The sequence below is a fragment of the Pimephales promelas genome, chromosome 22 (genome assembly GCF_988280905.1).
Source record: "Pimephales promelas chromosome 22, fPimPro1.hap1.1, whole genome shotgun sequence".
Taxonomy (NCBI): domain Eukaryota; kingdom Metazoa; phylum Chordata; class Actinopteri; order Cypriniformes; family Leuciscidae; genus Pimephales; species Pimephales promelas.
The window spans coordinates 8,017,381-8,044,677 of record NC_142790.1 but is presented as its reverse complement, the minus strand read 5'-3'; the positions used below and the strand labels follow the sequence as shown (position 1 = coordinate 8,044,677).

Below are 27,297 nucleotides of genomic sequence, written 5' to 3'. Positions count from 1 at the left end.
AAGAATCTAATAAACAAATCAGTTACCTAACGTAACCACGGTTCTCTCTAGAAGAGGGAATGAATATTGCGTAAGTTAACTCACGCTACGGAAAAGATTAATTTTTTCGAGATATTGATGCCAAAAATTATCCTTAATGTGTGTATCCATTGTCAACACAGTGCAGCAACTTACAGACTAAGAGCAGGCTGTCTAGCGTGCTCATTGGTTGCACTGCGGCAACTGCAGCAGCCTACCACTCAGCCCGGCGTGATGTCAACCCCAATGAAGGGCGCTCACGCCCTCATGGCGTCACAGCCCACCAGGAGGCTTAGTATGTAAGCAGGGGCTCGGAGGTTGTTTCTCTCGTTTACCGCGAGCACGGCAGGTTACGCAATACTCGTTCCCTCTTCTAGAGAGAACCGAGGTTACGTTAGGTATCCGATACATTCGCTTACAAGAGGTTCTCTCGTTTTGCGTAAGTTAGCTGACGCTACAGGAACCCTTTGTCAACGCCATGCGCACCAATCATCCACTCATGAGTCCCAGGGTTTCCCAGGGAACCCAGATGAGTGGGAAAATAAGGTAGCCAGCAACGTGGGCCAGGACTTGTACATAAGCACTCTGTGCACGATCATATCTGGACAGAAACGTACATTTCACTTAAACTGACAGAACTTTAGCCTGCAGAGTGGGAAATTCTAGGTTATAGAACCTAACAAAGGTGGACGGGGAGGCCCAACCCACTGCCATACATACAGTATGTCATGAATAGAAATTCTACTGGACCATGCCCACAATGAGGCCGTGCCTCTAGTGGAATGAGCCCTGATTACCAAGTCGCATTGCAGACCTTTTGACATGTAAGTGGCTGCCATAGCGTCCAAAATCCGTATGGACAGGCTTTGTTTTGAGGTGTGAAGACCCTTGGTGCTCCCACCAATCGAAACGAAAAGTTGCTCCGAGCACCTGAAAGGGGCGGAGTGTGCAGTGTAAACCCTCAGTGCCCTGAGTGGGCAAAGGAGATAAACATTGCTCTAGCTATCGGATGATGGCAGAGCAAATAGAGAAATGACCTGCGCTCTGAAAGGAGTGCTAAGAGTCACTTTAGGAACATAGCTGTGTCTAGGATTAAGGATGACTTTCGCGTAATTTGGCCCCAACTTAAGACACGCATCGCTGACGGACAGCGCGTGTAAGTCCCCCACACGTTTAATTGATGACAGAGCACTCAGAAAAAAACGTTTTTGAGTGACAGGTACTTTTACTCCACGGAATCTAGTGGTTCAAAGGGAAAAGCTTTCAGGGCCTCGAGGACCAACAAAAGATCCCACATAGGAATCGACGGGGGGCGCGGATGACAAGCTTGTTTTTCCCTAGTGACCGGCCGAGCGTCGACTCTGTGAATGCTGCAATGGCTGCCACATAGATTTTAAGCATGGATGGACACCCTCCCTTATCCAACAGCTCTTATAGGAAACTGAGCAGTCGCGAGACCCTACATGTCCGTGGGTCCAGATTTTTGTCGGTGCACCATTTGGAGAACACAGACCATTTAGACGCACAAAGCTTTCTGGTAGAGGGAGCTCTAGACTGCATAATAGTGTTCATCACTCATTCTGGCAGGGCAACAGGTACCTGTTGATCAACCATGCATGCAGAGACCAGCGCTCTGGATGGGGATGCCAGATCGAGTTGCAAGCTTGAGAGAGGAGATCTGTTCTCACCGGAATCGGCCACGGGGAGATCCTTGGGTAAAGTGTCTATTAGTAAGCGTGAGCGTTTTTGCGTGGGCACAAGACTTACATATAAATTTGACACCCTGATCGCTTTGGATGGGGAGTGTTTTATGATTGCCCTGCGTTTTGTGACAACTCTTAAATGCATGGGCGGCACTCGGGGAGAGGTATGTATTAGTAAGCGTGAGTGTGTAGTGGTGAACACTAGACTCCTGGAGAAAAGTGCATTACACGTCCTAGCCAGTTCCAAGTGGAGTTCAGACAGAAATGGTGCGGCCCTGGCTGTGGGCGCTTGATGGCAGTGACTCTGAAAAAATCCCCGTCGAGTCTGTTCGGTGCAGGCTACTTCGGTGGCGACCACTTGAACCCAAGTCAAGTCAAGTCAATTTATTTATAGAGCACAACATAAACACAACATTTGTTGATCTAAGGTGCTTTGCAGACGGTCAAGAGAGAGAAAAAAACAATGTTGTAATAATAACAATAATAAAAATTAGAGAAAACTATTAATAGTAATAAACTGATAAAAGAACATTTCAACATACATAAACACAGTGTACCATACACAGCGTCACTCAAATGCAAGAGTATAAAAGTGAGTCTTTAAGCTAGATTTAAAAACGTTGAGCGATGCAGAGGCCCTGATATCAAGGGGTAATCTGTTCCAAAGTTTAGGTGCAGCAACCGCGAAAGCTCGGTCGCCTTTGGATTTTCAACGTGAGCGAGGGACTGATAAAAGAAGCTGGTCACCAGATCTTAATGACCTCGTTATATATGGCTGGATGAGTTCACAGAGGTAATCCGGGGCTGATTTTTGTAGAGCCTTGTATACAAAAAGAAGGACCTTAAAATCAACTCAGAATTGAATAGGGAGCCAGTGCAGTGAAGCAAGAACAGGAGTGATATGCTCCCGTTTATTTATTCCTGTCAGCAGTCTGGCTGCCGCATTTTGGACCATCTGAAGCTGAGATAGAGTGCTTTGAGGAAGACCGACATACAGAGAATTACAGTAGTCCAGTCTAGAAGAGATTAGTGCATGGATGACGATTTCAAGATCTTTTTGAGAAAGAAAATGTTTTACCTTCGCACAGATCGGAGGTGGAAGAAGCTACTCTTTACAACTGTGTTTACCTGTTTGTCAAAAAGTAGTGAAGGGTCGAAATGGACCCCTAGATTTTTTACATAGGGTTGTACGTTTTTACTAAGGGAGCCTAACCTACTTGTCAGGTTGTAAGCTTTCACTAAGGGAGCCTAACCTACTTGTCAGAGTAGTGCATTGAGTGCAGCAGGGCCTAGCAGAAGAATTTCAGTTTTGTCAGTGTTTAGTTGCAGGAAATTGTTTGCCATCCAAGTTTTTACGTCATCAAGACATGAGAGAAGGAGTTGTATGGAAAAATCATTTTCAAGCTTGATTGGAAGGTAAAGTCATTCAACAGCCTGAGACAGGAGGCACATCAGCTCATCATCCACTCCAGCACGGGTCTGGCCTGATTCCTGGATCGAGGAGGAGTGATGAGAACCTAAGCACTCCTTGCTGTCTGATGCCAAGATAGAACAACAGTCCCTTGTGGCGTTTACTTCAGCCTCATCATCAGAAATGATGGCAGTGCGACACGTGGGCGGCAGCTGCGCATCTGTGAGGGGAGGCGGAGAAGGTGAGAGTGAGGCTCGAGGGAGGGATTCCGGTGAGCTTGTCGCGGTGGCCACAGGCTCCAGCGGCCTTTGAGAACAGCGCTTCTTTTTGCGCTGTTCTGCAAAGGGCAGAGTATGAGGGTTGAACACGCCGATCCCGCAGGGTCAACATCGAAAGTGCATCGCAGAGCCCCTGACGAGAGTGCGAGACCTGCGTGTTCTTGGCTCCGGCAGAGATCCTTTTCTTTGCAAAGAAAAGGATACGTCGTCGGATAGTGTGGCTCGCACGGATGGCTGAAGGTGGTGAAGTTGGCTAGCTTCTTCAAGATGCTGTCCTAAGCTTGTCGCTTTCCTCAACGGCGGCTTCTGTCTAGATCCAGCAATGTGGAAAGCTACGCTGAAGAGATGAAAAATCGGAGAAACAGCCTCCGAGCCCCTGCTTATATACGCTAAGCCACGCCCATCCTGACAGGCTGTGAAGCGATGAGGGTGCGAGCGCCCTTCACTAGGCATGACGTCACGCGGGCTCAGTGGTAGGCTGCTGCAGTTGCTGCAGGGCAGCCAGTGAGCACGCTAGACAGCCTGCTCTTGGTCTGCTAGCTGCTGCACTGTGTTGACAATAGATTAGTGTTAATTTTACCAGCCATTTTTAAATTTAGTTTCAGTTTTAGTCCAGTTTCAGCATCGCTTGTTAGTTTTTATCACATTTAGTCGACATCATCCCATTTTTATTTAGTCTAGTTTTAGTCGACTATAAGTCGAGCATTTTAGTCTTTATTTTAGTCCAAGAAAACATAATTTTATTCGTTTAGTTTTAGTCGAAAAAAATGTCAACATTTTAGTCTCGTTTTAGTCAGGACATCATTTTAACCTTTTACTTTTTTGTCAGCAGATAATATTTAACATTTCCTAAAATTATTTCACTTTTCAACATTTTCTCATCTTTTTGATAAAAAACACAATTTTAAGGAACACATGCAGACATGGAAGATGTTCTGACAATATTTGCATATTTATTTTGAACATTGTTAAGGTTCAAAGACACAAACACAAATGCTTGCATTAAAACAAATAAAATACACCTGACAAAGGAAAAAAATAAATAAAATAAAGTGTATTATGAACTTAACACAAGTGCTGGCTGTTTAAAGCTAGTTCACATAGAATAATAAAATAAATATTTGAGGTCAATGTTGTGAAAAAAAAAAAACTCCAACTGATACAACAAAAGTGCTTTCCTGCCAGCTAGTTCACATGGTATATAAAGGTACAGTATTTAAGGTGAAACAAGGCATAGCTTGCTAGAACGTATGAAATCTTTTTAACTAATCTTTTTAAAGCGTCTGTCTGCTTTAATCAAATTTAACTGAAACTATAGTTGCCCGGCCAGTATAACATATCTAAGTTAGCATAAATTTAACTTCACATACAATTCTATCAACAAGTGGCTACGGTCGCTACGTGCTAAGAAGCTAACGTAACATAGCCAGCCTGGATACTAAATGCTATGAAAGTTAGCCATCATTAGTTAGTTTATCATTGTAACAAAATGTGTCCATATATCACGTCGCTTCTTTCTCCCGAGCCCCGTGCAAAGCATGTTTTACTTTTAACCTGTCGCCGCCGCCTCACCGTGAATCCAGCTCCTGTCTGCTCCATGTGTTGTGTAGGCTACTCTGACTGTGCCCGCCCGCTCCAGGTTTGAAAGTGGGTGTGTGGCGGAAGAGCTGACGAGGAGGAGGCGGAGGAGGAGACAGGATTTGACAAAACCATATCATATAATAATATGTAATTTTCATCTCGTCTTTGTTCGTGAACTAAAATGTCCATAGATTTTAGCCTAGTCTTTATTTACCGAACTGCATTTTCGTCTCGTCTTTATTAGTCTACGAAAATTATTTCTGATTTACTCCCAGTTATTGTTTATTAGTGGGGATTTTAGTCTCGTCTCGTCTAGTTTTCGTTCGGTGAAAAATGTGCGTTGACGAAAATATTTTCGTTTAGTTTTCGTTAACGAAATTAACACTACAATAGATACACAAATTAAGGATACTTTTTGGCTTCAATTACTCGAAAATATAAATCTTTGCCATAGCGCAAGCTAACTTGCGCAATACAAGAGAACCTCTCATAAGAGAACTTCAAATATCAGTATCTGTTGGGCTTGTCTTGTTTCGCTAAACGTGTGATAATTGACCTAATGACATTTTTGAATCTTGAATCTTATTTCAAACGTGATGACTTTATTCCTAGGGTGGAACAAAGAACATAATTTGCTGGTCATTTTATTTCTCTATATTATAATAAAAGGTGCAGTGGTAAATGATGATATTAACTGTTTATGAATGTGTTTTTGTACCAAATGATAAAAGGAGGAAACTAGTGTTTAATGTTCATTTAATGTTGGGATTTTGTGCTGAAGAATGGAGCTGGTGCTGAGTTTGAGGATGGTTACATAAAGCTAGGCTGTATATTCACTCTTAAATTGTTCTTCACACTAAGACAAAAAGGTTCACTGTTCACTGAAAGGTTATTTAAAAACTCCAAATTGTTCTTCTATTGCATTGTTGTGAAAACCTGAAAATGGAACCTTTATTTTTATTTGTTTTTCCTACCAACACTTTTAACTAGATACAGTAAAAAAAAAAGAAAAAAAAAAAAGAAACAAAGTTTGCATTTAGCATGAGGGTGCTGTTGCTAGTAGACAATTTCAATTAAGACAGATGTCAAGATTTTTAGGTCTTTAGAAATTCACTTTTATGTTCCACTACATAAAGAAAGTCATATGCGTTTTGAACGACATGAGGATGAGTAAATAATGACAGTATTATCACAGTCCCTTAAAATGACATCTTTTGTGACCTCATTGACCCCCTACTGCAGTTATGAACTGAACTCCTGAAAAAGGATTAAGTGATATTATACAGCAGTAAAAGGGTATGGTATGTTAGAGGACTGAATTATGGGTTGCTCCATTACTTATTCTAGGCTGAGAGGTCATGACCCAGATGGGGTCAGGTAATGGGTCATGTGTCTTCAAGAAAGATAAAGCACTAAACCCTGCAAAGCCCTGTAAACTTGCTTTTCTCTGCCCCATTTTAGACCACTGGAGACTGTCCCTGTGGGGTACAAGTCCAACTCTGTCTGCCAGAACAGATTACTTGCAGACATAGAAATAAGGAAAGTACAATTTTTTTTGGTGTGTGTGTGTGTTTATAGGAGAGAGGCAGGAACAGTGTTAACAGACTGGTATATGGAAAGATAGAGAGAGAGAGAGAGAGAGAGAGAGAGAGAGAGAGAGAGAGAGAAGGCAGATAGCTTGTGGGCGTTGAAACTACCCATGAGGCCATTTAATGGGCAGTTTGGAATGTAGGGAAAAGACTCAGCTGCCCTCTCCATGGGATTATGTGTCTTTGAAAAAAAAAGAAAAAAAAAAGAGAGAGAGAGAGAGAGAGAGAGAGAGAGAGAGAGAGAGAGAGAGAGCTTGTGGGAAATCCTTGCCTGACTGCTGCTGTGATGTTGAATGTTGGCCTGTTTTTTTTCACAGACTGTGGCTGGCAGAGACACAGAGTCACTCCATTGCTCTTGTGTAAAGCTATGAACCTGCACATTTGCCTGGAAGAGGCCAAGCGCAGGAGGCTTTGCACATAAAACCCATAAAGAGCTCCCTAAAGCACATGTTGCATCCTGCACTACCCGAACTCTTAGCGTGACCAGTCTTGTTCCACATATTTATTGCCGCTGTCTGTAGATCTGTCTACCTATGAGTGTCTCTGTGTATTTGCATTGTGTATCTGTGTATCAGTGAATGAACAGTGGCCATGAATTTTCCTATTGTTGTACTAGCTATGATGGTTTTGATATGACCATGACATTAGCAAAGCTCAAACAAAAAGCGTATGTTTTTTTCTACACTTTTACATTGTTTGAACAAAAAGCTACTCAGGTCATCCTGATCTATTCATTTATGAGATTGTGTATGAAGACTTTGTGTTTTTATTACATATGCTGATATATTGTTAGCACCATTTTCCATTCGTTAATGTCTCACGATCTTGCTGTATTTATTTTTATTTTTTTTACAATTAAAACTAAAAGTCAAGCCTCACTGTAATACAACTGTAATACAAGCCTCACTGAACATGTAACGAGTAAAATATTACTGAAAATGAATTAGTGATGCCTTACACTACTGCGTTACAGCAAAAAGTAATATGTTACTGTAATGTATTACTTTTGTAATGCGTTACTCCCAACACTGATCGTGAGACATTAACGAATGGAAAATGCAAGTAGTCTAAGTTACCTGTTCGTGGTCAGTCAATAGCCACGTATGGTGTCCAAGTTTGTAAATAAAGGCTGATATATCTGTACAGCGATTTATTTTCTACAGGAGTGCGGTGAGGCATGATTTCGGGCTCTGTGCTCGCGCTTGCCAGTGGAAAAGCGCCTAATGGGTGAGGATGGCATGAAGAAGACCACATTCGTGAGATGGACGTATGCATATTAGGCTATTCGTTCTGTGTTTTCTTTTTAAACAGTTAGGCTGTGTATAGGTGGTATTTGTCATGTTTTCCTCACACAATCATGTTTTTGATGCGGTGGTGACGTGTTCATGTACTAGGTGGCGATAATAAAGCTCCTAAAAGCTGATGAAAAAGCAAAGATTATGACTATGTCAAATATGCCTATAGCAAGGAGACTTGAATTGTTTTAGTAATAAAGATGAAGTTGACGATGCTGACACGCGATCTTCGCAGTAGGCTAGTGAATGCGAAATGTACATTTCATTTCATAAGCAGAGAGCAGTCTGTTTTCTTTTGTTTTGAATTGTTCTGTTTACAAGTAGACATTTCAGTGTAGATTAGGCTAGAGTAGGCTATACTTGTACGCTGAGTTTCGGTATAGCCTATTGGCTATTTATGAGACGCGCACCAGCACGCCCCCGCGCCTTATCTAATATTGTCTACTTTTACTTCTTAAAGGCAACAGACTATGTGAAAGTTTTAAAGCAGTCTTTTAGTGCCAGTTCAGAGCGGTCGCATCTGTAACATTGTTTTTTCCTCATAAATGCGAACACAAAAACTAAAATAAAATGAATATTTTAAGTTCTATGGAGACTGGAGAGCCAACCCTTTCCCCACTGCGCAATGTGACGTTAGAGTGACGTCTTTTCTATGTAATTTTTGGACGTCCAATTTCAGTCCACTGAAGGGGTTGTTTTGTAACGCCAGGCGACGTCTTTTGCACGTCTAATATTGACGTCGGTGGGACCAAATGTGGTCGTTTGTGGACGTCTTTTCAAAATCAAATTTAGTATCTTTAATAACTTCTATAACTGTAGTCCCATGTTTCAAGAAGGTAGAGAACATTCTTAAAGGATGTTATCTGTACCATGTATTTATATTTATGCATTTGACACATGCTTTTATCCACAGTGACTTACATTGCACTTTTACATTCCTGCTTTCCCTGGGAATCAAACCCTTGATCTAAGCATTGCACTAGGTGGCTGTTTCACAAGTGCCAACGCTCTACTGTTTGAGCTACAGCATTAGACCTTTGTATGCGTCAATTACCACCTTCTGGTTGAGACAATCAAATGCAGTTTTTGGAAAACTATCTTAAATAATTATAAATAATCTGTTTCTATATGTATTAATCATGTTGATAACAACAATGTTGATATTTGTAAATATAAAAAAAACATTGCATATTAATCATGTAAATTTCCTGCACCTGTAATAGACGTCCAAATGAGGTCCAAAAAAATGACCCAGTTCAACGGTCAAATGTTGAACGTCAACATGACGTCCAAATTGGGTCATGGTTGGACGTCCAAATAGTGGACGTCGAATAGATGTCCAGAATTGGTCATGGACCAACGGACCCAATATAGACATGATCTGCACGTCTATCCGACGTCCAGTGTTTAGTGGGTCCTCATCCGATTTGCGCAGTGTAATTAACAGAATTACAAAAAAATATATTTTGTCTCCTATTTTTTTGTCACGCATGAATGTGTGTCTTTTCCCTAATATTAAAAATAAATCATAGACTGATATTTGTCTAATGTCTGGAGTCCTTTAAGGAAGTAGCCTATATACGTTTCAATATGTTATGTATTTTCTGAGAATTTTTATTTCAAGTTTTGACTGCAAATGTCATGTCCATAATGCTGGACTTCCCCAATTTTAAATAATTTATCCTCAACCAGTTTTGTGGTGTAGGTCTATGTATTTTATAATGTTAACTTCAAATAATACTAATAGCCTAATTTAAAGATAAGGTAGCATTGGATCTGGACACTGGGAGTTGGAAGAGGTGTGTCGCGATTCTGTAGGTTCGTGGAGTGTGGCGAATCGCGATTTCGGTTTCATATTGCATATCGTTAAAAGCCCCAAAGTTAAGTTCTACTTCTGTAGTTATTTTGGTGAAAGTAACTCACGAGTAATACAAGAGTAACGCATTACAATTCTGAGACAGTAATATTGTAAGGTAATGAATTACTTTTAAATAACAATAACAAGTAATACCTAATGTATGACAGTTTGGAGGTAACTTCAACACTGCTCACGATCTTGCTGTATTTTTTTTACAATTAAAACTAAAATTCAAGCCTCACTGTAATACAACTGTAATACAAGCCTCACTGAACATGTAACGAGTAAAATATTACTGAAAATTGATTAGTAATGCCTTGCACTACTGCGTTACAGCAAAAAGTAATATGTTACTGTAATGTATTACTTTTGTAATGCGTTACTCCCAACACTGGTTAGCACACACAGATCCATGTGTATTGGTTCTCAACCACAAACTTCCAAAGAACCTGCAAAATGACTAAAAATTAGATATTGAAATAAAACACTTTAAAATAAACTTATGAACATAAAATTGAGATGTAAATTGATATTATATTCTTATGTAATGCCCTTAAAAATGTAAGCAGCATAATTTTCTTTGAAAACCTGGAAATATGAGGGAATTTTAAAAGTGTGATTTCCAGACCTGGAAATTTGTGGAAATTAATAAAATCCTAAAATGTTAATGTTTTGCTTTAAAATATTTTAGCAGGTAGAAATGCTGAATAAAATTCAGTTATTGAAACTCGGGATAATATGGAATTTAATTATTTTATTTATGTATTATTAAACATATTGCCACAGTTTCTGAAAAAGTTTCAAAATGAGCAGTTTTTTTTATCAATACAACAGAAGTGCAAGAAATATTTTTAGGAGCCTTTAAATATCGTATTTGGGGGGTGACTGATGTAAAAAAAAGATTGAGAACTGCAGATTTAGACCATAACTGGACTGAACACAAACATTACTGCACAGTGTGATTAACTCAAAATTTATCAAATTATCTATTACTGCGTGAATGATTTTTTTTTTCAGGCATGAATTGGGGGTTAGCACACATGCCAACATAATTAGCCATGATGCCCTTGAATTCATCTCTTTGTACTCTTTCCAATAAAGTGGCAAAATTAAAATTTTTTTTAATAAAACGTCTCTGGTTACGTATGTAACCTTAGTTCCCTGAAGGGAACGAGACGCTGCGTGTAAACGCCGTGGACACGCATAGCGTCTCGTTCCCTTCAGGGAACTAAGGTTACATACGTAACCAGAGACGTTCCCATTCAGGGAACTCGAGCTGCGTGTAAACGCCATGGGAACGCCTCTGCGTGATGAGTCATGAAGCACGTATGAAATCTGTCCAATGGCGAGACGGAACGTCATAGGCGGGGTGACGTATCGACCAGAAAACTATAAAGCACCCCCGAAAACACAAGCGCAACAGCTTCTGATAGGACTGAGCAAGCGCTCAGGGGCATGCTGGGAGTATGGCATGGACACGCAGCGTCTCGTTCCCTTCAGGGAACTAAGGTTACATACGTAACCAGAGACGTTCCCATTCAGGGAACTCGAGCTGCGTGTAAACACCGTGGGAACGCTAATACCAACGCCGCCATGCGAGCAGGTGTCCGTCGTATGAAAATCAGAGTGCACATTCTGACGAAAGCACCTGCGCCCCTGGAGTGGAGCTGAGGTCCAGATGGTAAAACTTTACAAATGTGTGCGGTGAAGACCATCCTGCCGCATCACAGATGTCACTCAAAAGAACTCCTGCTAATAACGCCTTAGAGGCGGCCATACTCCGGGTTGAATGAGCCCGGACAGCCAAAGGAGAAGGCTGACCAGAGGACTCATAAGCAAGTGAGATGGCCTCGACCACCCACTTACTCATCCTCTGCTTAGGCGCAGCAGAACCTCTATTAGGAGGCCAAAAGCAGACAAATAATTGTTCCGACTTCCTCCACAGGGCAGCTCTGTGGACATAAGCGTCTAAGGCCCTCACAGGGCAGAGCAGATTTAGTTTCTCCTGGTCTGGTGTCAGAAACGGAGGAGGACAGAAGGCCTGTAGCACTATAGGTCTGACAACACTAGTTGGAACCTTAGGAACATACCCCGGTCTAGGGAGGATGAAAGCCTTCGCCATACCGGGAGCAAATTCCAAGCTCGAGGGGGAAACCGACAGCGCCTGAATATCTCCAATTCTCTTTAGGGAAGAAATGGCTAGGAGAAAGATAGTCTTGAGAGTGACAAATTTCTCAGGCACCTCTTCAATGGGCTCGAAAGGGGCTAGACAGAGCCCCTCCAACACAACCGCTAGATCCCAGGTCGGTACCCTCATACGCACTACCGGCCTCAGTCTCAGGATACCACGAAGGAAACGAGTTACCAGGGGATGTCTCCCGAGAGAAGCTCCACTCAAAGGGACATGGTAGGTGGATAGGGCCGCCACATACACCTTAAGTGTGGAGTAGGATAACCCTGTGGAGAAGCGTTCCTGAGGGAACTCCAGCACTGCCGGCAATGGGCAGTTAACTGGGTCCAACTCGCGCTCTCCACACCAAGAGGTGAACAATTTCCAACTCAAGGCTTATAATTTCCTCGTTTACGGGGCTCTGGACTGGAGGATGGTCTCCACGACCTCAGTCGAGATACCTGACCCTATGAGCTGGGCCCCCTCAGGGGCCAAGCCCACAGCCTCCACAGTTCCGGACGGGGGTGAAGTATCACCCCGTCTGCTTGAGACAGAAGGTCCCTCCTGACCGGAATCTCCAGAGGAGGACCCTCGAGAAGGGAAATCAGGTCCGCAAACCATACCCTGGTCGGCCAATAGGGGGCCACCAGAAGTACACTGACCCCTTCCCGGCGAATCCTTTCCAGAACCCCTGGGAGCAGAGCAATCGGGGGAAATGCGTACAGGGGTGACCTCGGCCACTCCTGTACCATCGCATCCAGCCCCAACGGAGCTGAAGGGCTCAGGGAAAACCACAGCGGGCAAAGTGAATTTTCCCTGGATGCAAAGAGGTCCACTTCAGCATGACCGAAATGCCTCCAAAGGAGCTCCACCACCTCGGGGTGAAGTCTCCACTCACCGGGCCTCGGCCCCTGCCTCGACAGGATGTCCGCTCCCTGATTTAAGTATCCTGGGATATAAATTGCTCTCAGCGACCGAAGTTTCCCCTGGGACCACAAAAGGATCTGGCGCGCCAGCTTGTACAATGGACGTGAGCGCAGACCCCACTGATGGTTTATGTAAGAGACCACTGACATGTTGTCTGACTGGACAAGAACATGGTGACCTCTGAGGTCTGGGAGAAAGTGTTTCAGAGCCTGAAACACAGCCATCATCTCTAGACGATTTATGTGCCACAGAAGATGATGGTCTTGCCACAGCCCGTGGGCCGAGCGACCACTCATGATCGCTCCCCAACCCGTGAGAGAGGCATCCGTCGTCACCGTTAACCGGCGACACGGGGCCCCCAGCGCAGGTCCAGGGACAGGAACCAAGGTTCTTTCCACATAGCCAGGGCACGGAGACCACGTCGCGTGACCCTGATCTTGCGGAGCGGGTTTCCCCTCGGGGAGAACCCCTTGGTCGTGAGCCACCACTGCAGCGGTCTCATGTACAGCAGGCCGCACGGTAACACGTTGGACGCTGCTGCCATCAGACCCAGAATTCTCTGGAATTCCTTTACGGTGAGTGACTGGCCTAGCTTCACTTGCTTGACAGTTGAGATAATCGAGGCTATACGAGCCGGCGATAGACGTGCCTGCATTGTCGTCGAATCCCATACCACGCCTAGAAAAGTGGTACGCTGAACTGGCGAAAGCACACTCTTCTTGGCATTGAGTCTCAACCCCAACCTTCTGATGTGGGCGAGGACGGCATCTCGATGCCGAATCGCCTGATGCTCCGATTGAGCTAGAATCAACCAATCGTCGATGTAATTTAGAATGCGAATGCCCCGGAGTCGCAGCGGGGCCAGAGCCGCATCCATGCACTTCGTGAAGGTTCGAGGAGATAACGCTAGGCCAAATGGAAGAACCCGATATTGGTACGCTTCGCCTCCAAAAGCGAACCTCAGGCACTTCCGATGTTGCGGAAGGATGGAGATATGGAAGTAGGCGCCTTTTAGGTCTATCGTGACAAACCAGTCCCCAGACCTGATTTGTGACACGATCTGCTTGAGAGTTAGCATTTTGAACTTGAGCTTCCCTACCGACCGATTTAAGAGGTGCAGGTCTAAAATCGGACGCAACCCCCCATCCTTCTTTGGAACAATGAAGTACCGGCTGTAATACCCCAGCTCTCTGTCGTGAGGAAGAACTCGTTCTATCGCCCCTTTCAGTAACAGAGCTTTCACTTCTTGTTCCATAACCAGAGCCTGCTCGGGGGTCACCACTGTGGGCAAAATCCCCCGAAAACGAGGTGGACGTGACCTGAACTGGATTGCGCACCCGCGTTCGATAGTCTGCAGGACCCAACGAGATATATTTGGAAGACTTTCCCATTCTGCCAGAAATTCTACTAAGGGTACCAGTCTCTCGAGACTGGCCTCTGGAGCAGTTTTTAAAACAGAAACAGCGCCCTGTGACCGTGCACAGGCAGGGTTTAACGGCCGTTCTGTATCGCTCCTCGGAGCAAACGAGCGTCCCTCGGGAAACCGCTCGCTGGGACCGTCTGCGCCCCACCTTACAGGCAGGGTTGGCAGAACGGACCCCTGAGGGCACCGAGAGAGAGCGGGCGCCGGATACAGCGGCGAACACCTCTCTCTCATGGTGGGGACCACCCTCAGCATCCTGACGCCAGTGGCGTCAGGACTTCTTCGACGAGGCCTTCCTGGCGACAATAACCGTCCTCAGATTGGTTCTGTCCCGGGAAGACCTCGCCTGAGAACGCCGCGTCTCAGCCCAGTTCTGCTGGGGAGGAGCTCGAGACGCGACGCTCTTCTTCTGCTGCGCCCTATGCGAGGTACCCGACGGGCGGGGCTGCTCCCGCCCAGCAACCCTGGGAGAATGAGTACGGAGGGGGAGACATTTCTGGAGCGCCGCTGCCTGTTTTCTTCCCTCTTGGAATCTTTCAATCACAGAGTTCACTGAACCACCAAAAAGACCTTCGGTAGACAGCGGCGCATCCAGGAGAAAAGCTTTATCTTTCTCTTTCATACTCGCCAAATTTAGCCATAAATGTCTCTCCGTGGCCACCAGGGCTGCCATAGAACGGCCGACTGATCTGGCCGTCTTCTTGGTGGCACGGAGAGAAATATCAGCCGCCTGACGCAGCTCTTTAATTACGTCAGTGCTGACGACCTCCCCTTCACTCATATCTTTCAGCAGATCTGCTTGATACACCTGGAGAATAGCCATCGTATGCAAGCAAGATGCTGCCTGTCCCGCCGGTGAATAAGCTTTGCCCACCAAAACCGAAGTATTTCTGAGTGGCTTGGTGGGCAACGCCGGTGTTTTAAAAGACGACGCCGTATCAGGAGAAAGATGGCTCGCCAAAACTTCCTCCATCCTCGGCATCGCCCCATAACCCTGTCTCCTAGACCCAGCGATATTAGAATACATAGACGTTTGATGTGTCAAAATTCTCGCTGACACCGGTTTGTTCCACGATCTACACACGTCGGTGTGTAGATCGGGAAAGAAGGGCAAACACCGGCATGGAGGTAGCGAGTGAGACGATAAATATCTTTCATCCAATTTACTTTTCACTCTCGACTCTTGTTTCTCGACTGGCCACTCAATGCTTAGTTTTAAACAGCCCGAGTCAAAACCTCCATAAGCTCTACATTCGCGGGAGACTGGGATGGCGAGTCCCCGATCTCCACTGAGTCCATAGACTCTGCATCCACAGATTCAACATCCAGTTCCTCAGAACTGGATATCTGAAGAGATGGAGCCTCAGCCCGGGCAGGAGAAACCGCAACGCGGACCCCCGCACTGAGATCTGAGGCGCTGGATCTATCAGGTAAGGGCAGAGAAAAGGCAGAGCCCGTCTCCATCCCCGCTGATAGATCCATCTGCGATCCCCACGACGCAAGCCTTCGCTGTGCCTCGGCAGCAGCGGGACCCGAGCCGCGGGGAACGCGCACCGAACCACTCTCCTCGAAGAGTGCCCGGCGGGAGCGGAGTGTCTTCATGGGCAGACACTCGCAATGCTCACAGCCAGCCCCCTCGAGAGCTGACTGAGCATGCTGCACTCCCAAACAAGCAACACACAGATCGTGTGTATCCCCACCCGTGATGTAGCGAGGGCAGGGATGAACACACTTTCTGAACTGCTGCTGTTTACTCGCCATTTCTTTGATATATATATATATATATAGACAATATTTTCAGACAGACAGACAATATTCATACATAGAGCACTTGTGAAGACTCAGAAGCTGTTGTGCTTGTGTTTTCGGGGGTGCTTTATAGTTTCCTGGTCGATACGTCACCCCACCTATGACGTTCCGTCTCGCCATTGGACAGATTTCATACATGCTTCATGACTCATCACGCAGAGGCGTTCCCACGGCGTTTACACGCAGCTCGAGATCCCTGAATTGGAACAATACATTAAAAAATCATATTTTATCAATAAAATATTAATATTCTTTCTTTGTTTTTTTTAATTTTTCTCTCATTTAGAGGATGACAGCTCAGGTTCCCCATATCATCGTGAGAGGCGTAATGCCATCAGTGGGCGGACGGCGGTTCTGGGCACATCAGGAAAACTGAGTGAGGAGCCATCCACCTCTACAGAAGACCGCTCCCCATTGGTGAAGAAAGAACTTCACAGCTCTCTGCCCCACCTGGCAGACCACACCCTGCCCTATCGGGGGACACTGTTTGCTATGGACCCTCGCAATGGATACTTGGACCCTCACTATGGTGAGTTACCATTTTCCATGTTTTTTTGGGCATATTCTGGACAATCACTCTCTCAATATTCAGTATGCAGAACATACAGTTGTGTTCTTTTTTGGTTTAATCCAATTAATCTATACTTTTTGGTTATTTATTCTTAAATATGTTAGGGCATATTGTTAAATCCTAAAGGGATAGTCCACCTTAAAAAGTGAAATACAAAGTAAGATGTTTTGGAGAATGTATTGGCTGCTACTTTCTTTGCAACAAATAGTAGATATGGACAAAAACGTTCACCATATGTCTTCTGTAGATATCCAAGAAATTTGTGTGAGGAACAACCTGATATTTTAAGGCCTCCTGGCTTTCATTTTTGAGTGAACCTATCCCTACAGAAGTTATCTAAAGTACTGTGTTTTGCATAGGACAGTAACAATGAACCATGAACAACATCAAGTCTCTATAGAATGTTGATATTGTCTATGCAAAAACTCAAGGACGAACATCTAGTGCAGGGCCAGCACACTAACTTTTTCCCCTTTGTGAGACAAAAGGCAAAGCTAGTGGATTGATTGGGCCTGACAGTTGACTATTTGCCCTTTCTTTCTCATTCGCTCTCGCTTGCCTTTTCATTTTTTTTCAGAGGAGAAGTTAGTATGGGGGACGTTCTCCTCTGCTCCCTAATTCCCTCATTAGGGGCCGAGTGTAAGCACACAACTCCATTCTCGCTCATCAGCGGTGTGATCAAAGCGCCACAGAGCGGGGAGCAGTCAAACTCCCCCTGCCTTGTTCTTTTCCACATTATCTTTCCCTTGTTTTTCCTTGGTCCACTGGACTCCCCCATCATTTTTATGATCAATAATCATGAGAGACTCTTAGCAAGAGAGCAAGAACATGTGCATGGACAGGATAGAGTGAAGGAGATAAATAAAAGGAGAGAGAGACAGACGAGGCTAGTCAAGGCCTTTTAAGAGGTTAATATTGCAGACCACCATTGCCTGGTCATCACCTCTGGACGAGGATTTGATGTGATAGCTTGTTTAGTTTTGCTAAATTGGTTTTGAATTAGGTTTGACAGTGTAGTTTTAATCCATACCACTTAATTAAATGCCCTTTACCTTTGTTTTCTCTCACAAAACCATTTACCACCGTACTACTGCTCGTTTAGGCCCTTTCATTAGCAGCCGAGTGCTTTGTTGGTCTAGTTTTGATCCATCCGTCTTAATGCACAAGGGTCAACTACAATCCGACCAGTCACACCCTTCACATATTGATTAATGCAGACCTGACCACCTCAGCAATTCTGCCACTCTCTGTTTACAGAGAAATTGGCAGAAAGAGAGTGTTTTAATGGGGCAATTGTCAGATGAACAGATACAGTAAGGACCTCGCAGAAATCTCCACTATGTGCCGGCGATGAGGCAACATTGGTTGGGGTGCTCCAGCAAATGAGAGAGCAACTTAAAGAAATGTTTCATGTTTTTATTATTATTATTATTATTATTATTCAAGTTTTTATAAATTTGTATCAATATTACTGCTGTATTATTATTATTGTTGTTATTTCTAAATCATTTGTATATATAGTTTAATTATATTTAATTTAAAATATTTAAAAAAAATAAGTTATACTAATACATTTAAAATACAGACTTCATGTACAAGTTGTTCTGTCTTAATAAACATTGTGCTTTAACAGTTTAATTTATATTGAAACCATAACATTCTTTTAATGGTTTAAAGAAATAAAAAAGGGAAAAAGGGAGAAAAGAAAAACTGTGAAGCGAAGGGAAAAGAGAAAGTTATATTGTGGGGTAGAGACGGACTGAGGGAGACAATGTAAAACAGTGAAGCGAAGGGAAAAGAGAGAGTTAAAATGTGGGGGAGAGACAGAGGCTAAAAGGGCAAGGCAAAAAAGAACAAAAGTGAAAAAGGGGTGTTCCGGGTGGCTGGAGCCCAGAGAGGGAGGTTGGGGCAGAGGGTGCAGGGTGAAAGGGTGGTTTGGGGTCAGAGGTCAGGCGGAGAAGACAGACACTGAAACAGAGGAGTTCAAGCAGGACAAGTCAAAGGAGCCTCTTAGTCATCCAAAGGTCCATTCTCTCTGCATGGGGGATCACCAGGGCAGCAATGAACTGCGGAGTGGAGAAAGTTGATGTTGAGAAAGTTGATAACATTAATGCTAGGCAGTGTACGAGGGACTCTCCCCATGTCTCACTCTTCAGGAAGAAACTCTTGCTTTTGAGATATTTCACAGACATGCCCTTGGCATTTGATTTGATTCTTATAAAATAAAAAATGTTTTGTAAATTGCTAAAGTTGGACTGAACAGCAGAGTGAACATGTCCTAAGTCCTGTTAAACTAGTACCTAAAGCTCCATAAGTTGCATATACCATTACTTATTTCTCTCACAATAAGAGAATCCCTAAAAGATCCAGTGTAGGTTTTTATATTTTCTTTATATTTTCATATAACATTTTACTTACTGCAACAATAACTTTTTTTTTTTTGAATGTTGGTACCGTAAAACTTCAAATAATAGCCGAGACCCAAATAGACACCTGTCTCTTTTACACGCTGTCACGGGTGCGGGTTCAGGCAGAAGGACGAACAGGCAGAGTCCAGAAAAGCTCCAATACAAAAGGTTTATTTTCAAATAACAGGAAACAGGCAGGCGAAACACAGGGTGACATTAACATCGACCGACAAAGACTGACTAAAACAGAGGGAACTAAATACACTGAAGAATCAAACATAAATATAGCTGCGAGCAGCGATGGCGGGCCCAAGCCGGTGGCACCGCAACCCCGGTTCCTTTAGTTACCTAAAGGCACCCTGGTGGCGGTGCCGAAGGCTTTGGCCCTTTCATGATTAAATGTTAAAACGGCTTGCCATACTCTGTCATTTCGACTAGTCAAAATTATGTTACAGATATCTTAAATGATAATACAAACTATCCAAAATGTAATTACGACTAGACAGAAAGACGTTGTTGATATCTACAATGTTAATTCCGGATAGGCAAACTTAGCTTTTAAATGTTAAAAGGGCTTGCCATACAGGGACGTAGGCTCAGAGAGAGGCTCACCATATTCAAACCAAAATATCGGACTTCCTCTTGGTCCGAGCTAATGACTATGTATAGAAAGTTGTCCGGCTTGAGGAGTAAAATGTATATACCGATTTTTGTAACTGTAGATAAAACTAACAACCCCACTTTTGTCAAAAGGTGGCGCTATTTAGTCCTTGCACCATGCCCGTTTCTGAAACTTTGCACGTCTACTGGCTAATAAATGTGATGTATCTGTTGAGTTTCAAGCAATTTCAATTTCAATTTGACTGTTGAAAAGAAGTGTGCCGGTTAGATACTCAGGATCGGTATCGGCTCTGACACTGCCATCTTTGACGAGGCTGATTCAAATTCTATATTGTGCATATACTATTCTATGTAAGGCACAAAGGCACAAAAACTTTCTAAAGTACCATTAAGTTTTTGTGTACTGTATTATAAGTGTTCTGAAGCTATTATGTGATATAGAAATTAATATTTAAGTCATTAAATTCAAGAACACGTAAACTTTTCCCTCTCTGCGCCTGTCAGTCATTCTCCATTCAGCATTCAAACAGCACGTCGCATTCGGTTACAGTCAATGATGAAACGATCTTCAAGATGATTCAATGTTAATCCTATTATACTGGGTCTTTAAGATAAAGGTCTAAAGGTCTATATTTTCGAATGAAGAAACTTTTTCTTGCTGGACTTTATTGCTGTAACTTAATCGTGTTACTTTCTACCGGGTGTCAGACGCTGTCGGTTAGATCACAACACTAGAGTCAGAGCACTATAATTGTTCTTCACGCACACAGTAACTGAAATTTAAAACCTTTAAAAGAAAAGGCTCAATAAACTATTGCATAGATAGATAATGTATAATACACTGTTCATAAATATGTATTTCCTTTGTGCTTTGAACTTTTCAATACGGACTCAATGCGCTGTAACTTCATGTGGCTTCAAGCACATCATTCTCCGCTCGGGATGCACATAAGTGCTTTGTGCTGCACCGTATTAGAGCCGTAATATCATAATGCAGTGACGTAATGACAGATTATTAATTGCCTTTCAATTATATGTTGCTGCGTCATTAAACATCTGTCCTATGCATTTCAAACATTTATAGCAGCCATGGCTATATCTTTTTATGATTTTTGTTATCTTGTTTTTCATGAATGTATTTTTCAAAAATAAGAGCAATGTGTATTATCTATTATTAATATGGTTTATAATAGCATTTTTGTCATAGATTATGACAAAGTAATCATATGATCCACCAGCGAGGAACCAGCAGAACAGAGTGAACATTATTTCTGTTTAGTTCAATCCTACTTAATAGGAATTTATTTAAAATGCTCGCTCTACTCCACAACATTAATGTCTTGTGCGGACATCCGTATTTTGACTTTCGGTTTTAAGTAAGCGATTTAAAAGCTCCCAAGTCCCAGCGGAGTCACACGTTGATTAACCGGTGGGAATATACACAATAGGCCTACCTGATATTGAACACAAGAGGGCAGTATAGCACTACGTATGACTCAGATTATTATTTTTTTATGAATTTTACAACAATTCTGGCTGTTTTTGAACGTAAACACAATTCTTAAATGAAAAAAAAGGAAAAATTGGGGAAGTTATAATATTTGTATAATTTAATTTAGAAACAAATGATGTATAATTACATTTTTAGAAGATATGAGGCTTTTAGTGTTTACTTTTTTGACATTACTTTAATCTTTTGCCATAGTTGCACATGTCTATTGGCTAATAAATGTGATGTATCTGTTGAGTTTCAAGCAATTTCAAGCAAGCTAAGAGTCCCAAAAGCATCAAAAAATAATGTTAAAGTTTGTTTCGTTGCCACGGCATTTTGAAAGTGACACACTTCCTGCTGCCAGTTGGTGGCGCTATAACTTTGACTCACAATAGTCACATCCATGTGATCGGTCTCTTACAGCGAAAACACTGCTGAAGTTTCATCAAGATCAGTTAATGTATGCTGAAGTTATAACACACATCCTGTTCCATGTTTCTCGCCATAATTTCGTTTCCTCGCCACGGCCAAACCGTTCGAGATATCAAAAATCCCGTGGCACTTTTTCATCCTTAATGTCTTGACTTCACGCTGATCGAGTTTCGTCGAATTTGGTTCAGTGCTCTAGGAGCAATAATTTAAATTACATTGCATGTGTTTTAAACACAACCCTAAATAGCCAACTTCCTGTTGGGCTGGGGTAAAAAGTAAGAGTGTGAAGTATATATGAAACGATGAGATCTATATGTGTACCAAGTTTCATATTATTACATGCAAGTGTGTTTGATTTATGGACCAAATTTTCAGACCAAGTTTATTGACCAAGTTAATCTGATTAATAAACTAATTATATAAAACTATTGTCAATTCACTACAATTAAACTAGTTATATGCCTTTACTTATAAAAAATAAAAATAAAAACTTATTTAAAAAATACCAGGCTTGAGAAATGTATTTTCTTTATGCAGGTCATACACACAGCAGTGAAATGGTTAAGCCCCCTCCCCCTGCACACACACACACACACACACAGACAGCCAGCCAGCCAGCCAGCCAAAGGCTCAGAGTGGCCATATTCAAACAAAAATATCTGACTTTCTGTGGGTCCTAGCTAATAAGTGTCAATTAGAAAGTTGTCCGGCTCGAGGAGTACAATATACATACCAATTTTTGTAACTCTAGTTAAAACTAACCACCCCACTTTTGTCAAAAGGTGGCGCTACTGAGCCCTCACCACGCCCGTTTCTGCAACTTTGCACATGTCTACTGACTAATAAATGTGATGTGTCTGTCGAGTTTCATGCAATTTGAAGCATGCTAAGGGTCTCAAAAGCATCCTAAAAGCATCCTAAAAGAAGGGTAAAGTTTGATGCGTCGCCACGGCAACAGTTTCAAAGATATCAAGAATCCATTCACAGGTCTACATCTGCCGTATGTTTACATTATACATATGAAGTTTGAAGCAAATCGGGTAAAAATAAAAGGGTGATATCTAAGCATTTTGAAAGTGACACACTTCCTGCTGCCAGTTGGTGGCGCTATAACTTTGACTCACAATAGTCACATCCATGTGATCGTCCTCTTACAGCGAACACACTGCTGAAGTTTCATCAAGATCAGTTAATGTATGCTGAAGTTATAACACACTTCCTGTTCCATGTTTCTCGCCATGATTTCGTTTCCTCGCCACGGACAAACCGTTCGAGATATAAAAAATCCCCTCGCAAACTTTCATCCTCAATGTCTTGACTTCACGCTGACCGAGTTTCGTCGAATGTGGATCAAAGCTCTAGGAGGAGTATTTGACATTCCATTGCGAGCGTTTTACAAACAAACCTCAATAGCCAAATTCCTGTTGGGCTGGGGTAAAAAGTAAGAGCGCGAGGTATAGATGAAACGATGAGATCAACATGTGTACCGAGTTTCATATTATTACATACAAGCGTGTTTGAGTTATGGACCAAGTGTTCGGACCCCGTTCCAGGGGGCGCTGACGAGCTGCCCTGCCACGCCCGGGTACCATCTTCAGCCCGGCTCTGATGGCCGCAGGTTCTGACCCGTGTGCAAAGTTTCAAGAGTTTTCGAGCACGTTAAGGGCCCCAAAAGTGCCCAAAAGGTAGCAAAATAATAATAATACTAAAGAATAATAATCCCAAGGAAAACAATAGGGCCTTCGCCCTTTCAGGGCTTGGGCCCTAATAATAGTAAAGAAAAATAATCCCAAGGAAAACAATAGGGCCTTCGCCCTTTCAGGGCTTGGGCCCTAATGAGGTGAAGACAGGTGAAACAGATGAACAGGACGCTGAACGGGAGACTGATGAGGGAGTGAGTTCAGGTGTGCAGACAAGAGGATCATGGGAAGTGTAGTGCTGGAGACGCAGACAGGATGGTGCAGACGAAGACTGTGACAGAACTCCCCCCTCCCGGGAGGCGTGACCTCACGCCGCATAACAGAGGAAGGAGGGGGGACGAACTGGGGGCTGGGCGGGGCGTGGCCAGGGCGGAGCAGGCTGAGGGCGTGGCCAGGGCGGAGCAGGCTGAGGGCGTGGCCAGGGTGGAGCAGGCTGAGGGCGAGACCAGGGCGGAGCAGGCTGAGGGCGTCCCCAGGGCAAAGCAGGCTGAGGGCGTGGCCAGGGCGGAGCAGGCTGAGGGCGTGGCCAGGGCGGAGCAGGCTGAGGGCGAGACCAGGGCGGAGCAGGCTGAGGGTGAGACCAGGGCGGAGCAGGCTGAGGGCGAGACCAGGGCGGAGCAGCTGGAGGGAGGACCCCTGGTGGAGCCGATGGTAGTGGGGCTGGCAACACCAGGGGGCCGACTGACAGGGGCGGAGCGGATGGGAGAGGAGACCAGGGTGTAGCTGAGGGACCGACGATGATGGGTGCTGAGGAGGGACCGAGGGAGCAAGGGGACACCGCAGGCTCTGGTGACCGAAGTGCTGACAGGGGCACAGAGGGACACGGTGAGGTCAGAGTGCGTGAGGGCTGACGGGTGACTGGAGGGAGTGAGGAGTCCAACTGAACCGGGGGGGTGACATGACGGGGCGGAGCCAAGGGAAGGAAGTCCAAAGGTGAAGGGAGGATGACGAGGGAGTGCAGGGAGTTCGGAGGGACGAGGGAGCCTGGCCGAGCTGGTGGACTGTGGGACCATGGAGGAGCTGAGGGAGGTAGCAGCCACGGGGGAGCCGATGGGACCGGGGGCCGAGGAAGTGTCTCAGAGGAGGAGGTGTGAGGCGAAGACCGGGGATACACAGACCAGGCTGGTTTCGGGGAGCTGAAGGGCAGGAGAGCAGAGGGAGGACAGATGAGAGGAGGCGGGAGAGGGAGGCTGGGTGGGATCCCGGTCTCTGGCGCTGGCTGGACGGTCCCTGGCGCTGGCTGGACGGTCACTGGCGCTGGCTGGACGGTCACTGGCGCTGGCTGGACGGTCACTGGCGCTGGCTTGACGGTCACTGGCGCTGGCTGGACGGTCTCTGGCGCTGGCTGGACGGTCTCTGGCGCTGGCTGGACGGTCGCTGGCGCTGGCTGGACGGTCTCGGGCTCTGGCTGGACGGTCACTGGCGCTGGCTGGACGGTCACTGGCGCTGGCTGGACGGTCACTGGCGCTGGCTGGACGGTCACTGGCGCTGGCTGGACGGTCACTGGCGCTGGCTGGACGGTCACTGGCGCTGGCTGGACGGTCGCTGGCGCTGGCTGGACGGTCGCTGGCGCTGGCTGGACGGTCGCTGGCGCTGGCTGGACGGTCTCGGGCTCTGGCTGGACGGTCTCTGGCGCTGGCTGGACGGTCTCTGGCGCTGGCTGGACGGTCTCTGGCGCTGGCTGGACGGTCTCTGGCGCTGGCTGGACGGTCCCTGGCGCTGGCTGGACGGTCTCGGGCGCTGGCTGGACGGTCTCGGGCGCTGGCTGGACGGTCTCGGGCTCTGGCTGGACGGTCTCGGGCTCTGGCTGGACGGTCTCGGGCTCTGGCTGGACGGTCTCGGGCGCTGGCTGGACGGTCTCGGGCGCAGGCTGGACGGTCTCGGGCGCAGGCTGGACGGTCTCGGGCGCAGGCTGGACGGTCTCGGGCGCAGGCTGGACGGGGCTGGACGGAACCAGGAAGGCGTTGAGGGCTGGTGGGGTGAAGATGGTGTGTGTGTGTGGTTGAGTGGTGCTGTTATCTTCAGCCTCACCAACGGTGAAGGCTGACCCACTCAACCACAACACATGGTCCAGGTACCAGGAGAGGGTTCCTGGAAACGCAGCTGCTGGGGCTTGCTGGTACAGATGATTATCCAAACCCAGCCAAAAGACAGTTTTTAAGACATCATCTGACCAGCTTACCCCAGCAGAGAGTTCCAGGAAACTGGCGACGTACTCCTCAATAGGGTGTCCATCTTGGAACACGTTGAACAGCGTTTGAGCTGGGGTGAGGAGAATACCCATGCTGAAACTTCTTTGGTCGGTCGATCTGTCACGGGTGCGGGTTCAGGCAGAAGGACGAACAGGCAGAGTCCAGAAAAGCTCCAATACAAAAGGTTTATTTTCAAATAACAGGAAACAGGCAGGCGAAACACAGGGTGACATTAACATCGACCGACAAAGACTGACTAAAACAGAGGGAACTAAATACACTGAAGAATCAAACATAATGAGGTGAAGACAGGTGAAACAGATGAACAGGACGCTGAACGGGAGACTGATGAGGGAGTGAGTTCAGGTGTGCAGACAAGAGGATCATGGGAAGTGTAGTGCTGGAGACGCAGACAGGATGGTGCAGACGAAGACTGTGACACACGCCTGGTGTGGCTGCAGGTTTGGGTAAATAAAAGCCGGTCTCAAATAGAGGCTGTGTCTGTTTTTCAGTTTCAGGTTGTATTTAATCTTCTAAAACCCGTCAGATCGTCCGCTTTTTGGCTTTTTTGATCGGTGAGTGATGTAGAATACAATGATTGCTGCGCTTGAAAGAGAGCAGAGAGAAATTGGCAGAAAGAGAGTGTTTTAATGGGGCGATTGTCAAATGAACGTGAAGGTATGGATAGTATACAGTAAGGACCTCTAAGAAATCTCCACTCTGTGCCGGCGATGAGGCCCCCCCTCGGCCACGCGCGCGCACTCTCAGGTCTTCAAACAACACGAGCACTGTCTTGCTCTCTCTCCCTCGTGCATATTAATCAAAATCAATTGACACAATAGTAAAAGGTTGGAAGACTGCAGTTTCATGTGGAGCATTTGGAGATTTTTAAAGGTCCCCTGACATGAAATTTTCATTTTCTGACGTTTTTTAACATTCATATGAGTTCCCCTAGACTGTATTTGGTCCCCTCGTGTCTAGAATTTTCAATCAGTGTAAACTGAGCTTTGGCTATTTTTCTCTTCTCTGCATCCGTCTGCATTTCAGACACGCTGATCTTGAATCTCCTCCTATATAACGTCATACGGGGGAAAGGTAGAGAATTTGGCCCGACAATGAATTTGGCCCCGAGAATTTGGCCCGACAATGAGAAAACGAGCTAGGAACAGGAAGTACGAACATGCGCAGGCGCGATTTTATTTTTTCCTAGAGAAATAGGAGATTTGAGTTATCATGTTATCAGTCGAGAGATATCATGGCTTGCAAACGAGCGAAGCATGGCAGTTGCTCAGTGTTCGGATGTACAAATGAACACAAAAGTATTTTTTAGTTCCTTCATCCGCGCCTCTGAAGAAACAATGGGTTAATTTTATTTTCTCTGGAAATGCGCCGACTCAACTCCCAAAGTTTTGGTCCAAACAGGCAGGAGACAGGTAAGTTAATCTTTCTCTTAAAATCGTTCGATACTGTTTATGCATCAGTACAAGCCAGTGACTAAAATATCAACTTCACATCGTTTTTTTAAGTAGGATAAAAATTATCTTATTTACAGAAAGTGTTTAGCAGGATTGATATTCTAAACGGTAAGCACGCGCTGCTTTGTTTACATTATGTGTATCTGCAGCCGGCAGCGTCTGTTTTCCTTTTTGAATGACGAATATAGACTAATATATCTGCAGAAATAGACAGTTGGTTCATTAAAGGCAGGCGGAGAACGCACATTATAGCTGACAGTCGGCTGCTTTCTCTCGGTGAGTTCAAGTGCAGCCTTTTACCTTGACGAGAGCGGACGAGTTCCGGGCTTTAGAGAGAACAGAAA

General features: G+C 44.9%; 1 protein-coding gene across 1 annotated transcript in view; it reads left to right on the top strand.

Moving 5' to 3' along the window:
- Positions 1 to 27,297, top strand: part of gli3 (GLI family zinc finger 3) — a 310,179-nt gene that overhangs the window by 170,645 nt on the left and 112,237 nt on the right. The window contains exon 3 of the mRNA XM_039666425.2: positions 16,349 to 16,591. Within this exon, the coding sequence (XP_039522359.2) occupies positions 16,349 to 16,591 (243 nt within the window). The remainder of the gene's footprint in view (positions 1 to 16,348; positions 16,592 to 27,297) is intronic.